Source organism: Oppia nitens, unplaced genomic scaffold (genome assembly GCF_028296485.1).
Source record: "Oppia nitens isolate AA-2021 unplaced genomic scaffold, nextdenovo-longstitch-racon4-pilon3 scaffold28_pilon_pilon_pilon, whole genome shotgun sequence".
Lineage (NCBI taxonomy): Eukaryota > Metazoa > Arthropoda > Arachnida > Sarcoptiformes > Oppiidae > Oppia > Oppia nitens.
This window is the reverse complement of record NW_026533208.1, coordinates 622,501-625,000: the sequence shown is the minus strand read 5'-3', so window position 1 is coordinate 625,000 and position 2,500 is coordinate 622,501. Positions and strand designations below refer to the sequence as shown.

Sequence of the window (2,500 nt, the reverse complement as noted above, 5' to 3'; positions counted from 1 at the left end):
TGTCATCCAATTGACTGAATCCGTAGTCGTGTTGTTTGCCTAATATTTTTTTCAAATTTTTTTTTTGGTGAAGAAAAACAATTTTCTATATTATATATACAATAATGAGAAACTTTTTTGTTTTTGTTTTTGTATTATACTATATATTAKTGCAAATTTKTTCAAACTATTTTAATWTACAATATATATATATATAGATATGTTATATATATATATATATATAACTTATAAAWTGTGTGGTAATTTCTAACACACAATAATATATATATATATATATATACTATTTATGAATAGATAGATACATATGACATAAATGTTGAAATATATATATATATTTGTTATTTAAATTAGGAGAAAGAAAAACAAATTCAAACATTTGTTAAATGAAAATGAAAGAGAGAGAGAGAGAGAGAGAGAGAGAGAGAGAGAGAGAGAGAGAGAGAGAGAGAGAGAGAGAGTAAAAACATTTGCAAATATATTGCAACAAAAATAAAATGTATATATTATATATATATATATATTTTTCATTGAATCAATATATTTGTTACAACAAAACTTTATATATRTATAKRTATAGATATATATATATATATATTATTACTATTATTAATAACATTAAGCAAACATAAAATGTTATTATAATATATAATACATTTTGGTATACCATTATATAATAATATTGTGTATAACCATATATATAATGGCAAATAGTACACAATAGACTAACATTTAGGAAATATTTTGCCTCAAATAACTAAAATATAATATCTATATATATATTTGGTTTAAAAAATACATATTTTTRTACATTTAATATAAAATATTACAATACATATATAAGGTATATATATATATATCTATCCTGTATATCAATAGTGAAAAATATTTAAATATATAAGTTTATGCATACAATTGTATTTCAAACATAAAGTATATACAATAGTATTTGCAAACATTTTTTCCACATTCAATATAATTGCTTAATAATTTAAATAAAATGATATTTAAATATATAAATATATAAATATATATATAAAATTTTTATAAATATATAATATATATATATATATAAATAAAATTTTATATATACCGGTATATATATATAATATAAATTTAATATAAAAATAATAATATAATATAGAATTTTGAAAATATATAAATAAWTTTTTAAAGAATATTAAAAAAATAAAATCTATTTATATTYTCAAAAWATATATATTATTATATTATTTTTAATATTATATATATATATATATATATATATATATATATATATATATATATATATATATATATATATATATATATGTAAATAAACTGTAAAAACAATAATTATATAATTTATAACTTACTATTTGTTTCATCAATATTATTATAATTATTATATAATAATTTTTGTTTATTATTATTATTATTATTTRCTGTAAATACGACAATCATTGGCTGTCTRTTTATATGATTACGATATCTATAAGCAAATTTGATACCATTATCCATGTYTTCATCCAACAATGATTTAACAGTTATTTGAAGACCTTATTTAAAATAAATTTATTTTAAAAAAAATAATAATTAAAAATTAAATGCTAATAATAATAATAATAGAAATATCAAAATTGTATAGAAAATAAAAATAATTTAATTTTTTTGTTGTTGATTTAGCAAAAAAAACGTGATCACCAGTAATAGTGTAATTTAATTTACTATTAAAAGCTAATATTTGTAATGAAAAAAATATATATATATATAGTAGATAGTGATAATAGTGGGATAATATAATATAATATAWATATATATATATATATATATATTGTAAAAAAACCACTAGAGATTAGATACCCAATAATCGTGACCTAACATACAGTTAAGGTATATATATATATATATATAATATAACACTTTTATGTGTATCTCAAACATCACACACACATACAGTTAATATCTACTATTTTATTGCTAAAAAAAAAAATTTCTCAAATAATACTAATATCATCAAATAATTTCATCAAAAMWAAAAGTTTATGTGTGTGTGTGTGTGTGATAAACCAAAAAAAAAAAATTATTATTATTAAAAWAATTTTTTTTATTAGTTTCCAATTGAAAACAAAAYAATAAATATTTTCTAAAAAAAGTTAATAAATTGAAAATATTGTTTTTTCTCCAAAAAATAAACTTTTTATTATTTTTCTCCACCCACCCACYCACCCACCAAATTATTGTTTTTATTTTATTTTTACAAATCAACATAAATAATAATAAATAAATAAATAACTAATAAAATAAAAGTCGACATTAATTTCGGATTTTTTTTGTTTCAATTATCATTTTGCCAATAATATAAAAAAACAGTCAACAATTGATTTCCCAATAGATCCGTCACTACTACTACTAATATTATCAACAAATTAATGGTAAAATATTTAGTGGTTTTTTTCTGTGGGTTATATATATATAYAKTATATATATAACTTATATTTATAGTATAGGAGAAAAACACAAC

At 16.5% G+C, this 2,500-nt stretch overlaps 1 protein-coding gene across 1 annotated transcript in view; it reads right to left on the bottom strand.

The window, feature by feature from the left end:
- The window catches only part of LOC128954644 (bone morphogenetic protein 5-like), a 14,850-nt gene that overhangs the window by 650 nt on the left and 11,700 nt on the right, over positions 1–2,500 (bottom strand). The window contains exons 4-6 of the mRNA XM_054300246.1: positions 1,432–1,535; positions 715–754; positions 1–39 (exon numbers count right to left, since the gene is read on the bottom strand). The exon at positions 1–39 is cut by the window's left edge and continues 427 nt beyond it. Of these exons, the coding sequence (XP_054156221.1) occupies positions 1–39; positions 715–754; positions 1,432–1,535 (183 nt within the window). The remainder of the gene's footprint in view (positions 40–714; positions 755–1,431; positions 1,536–2,500) is intronic.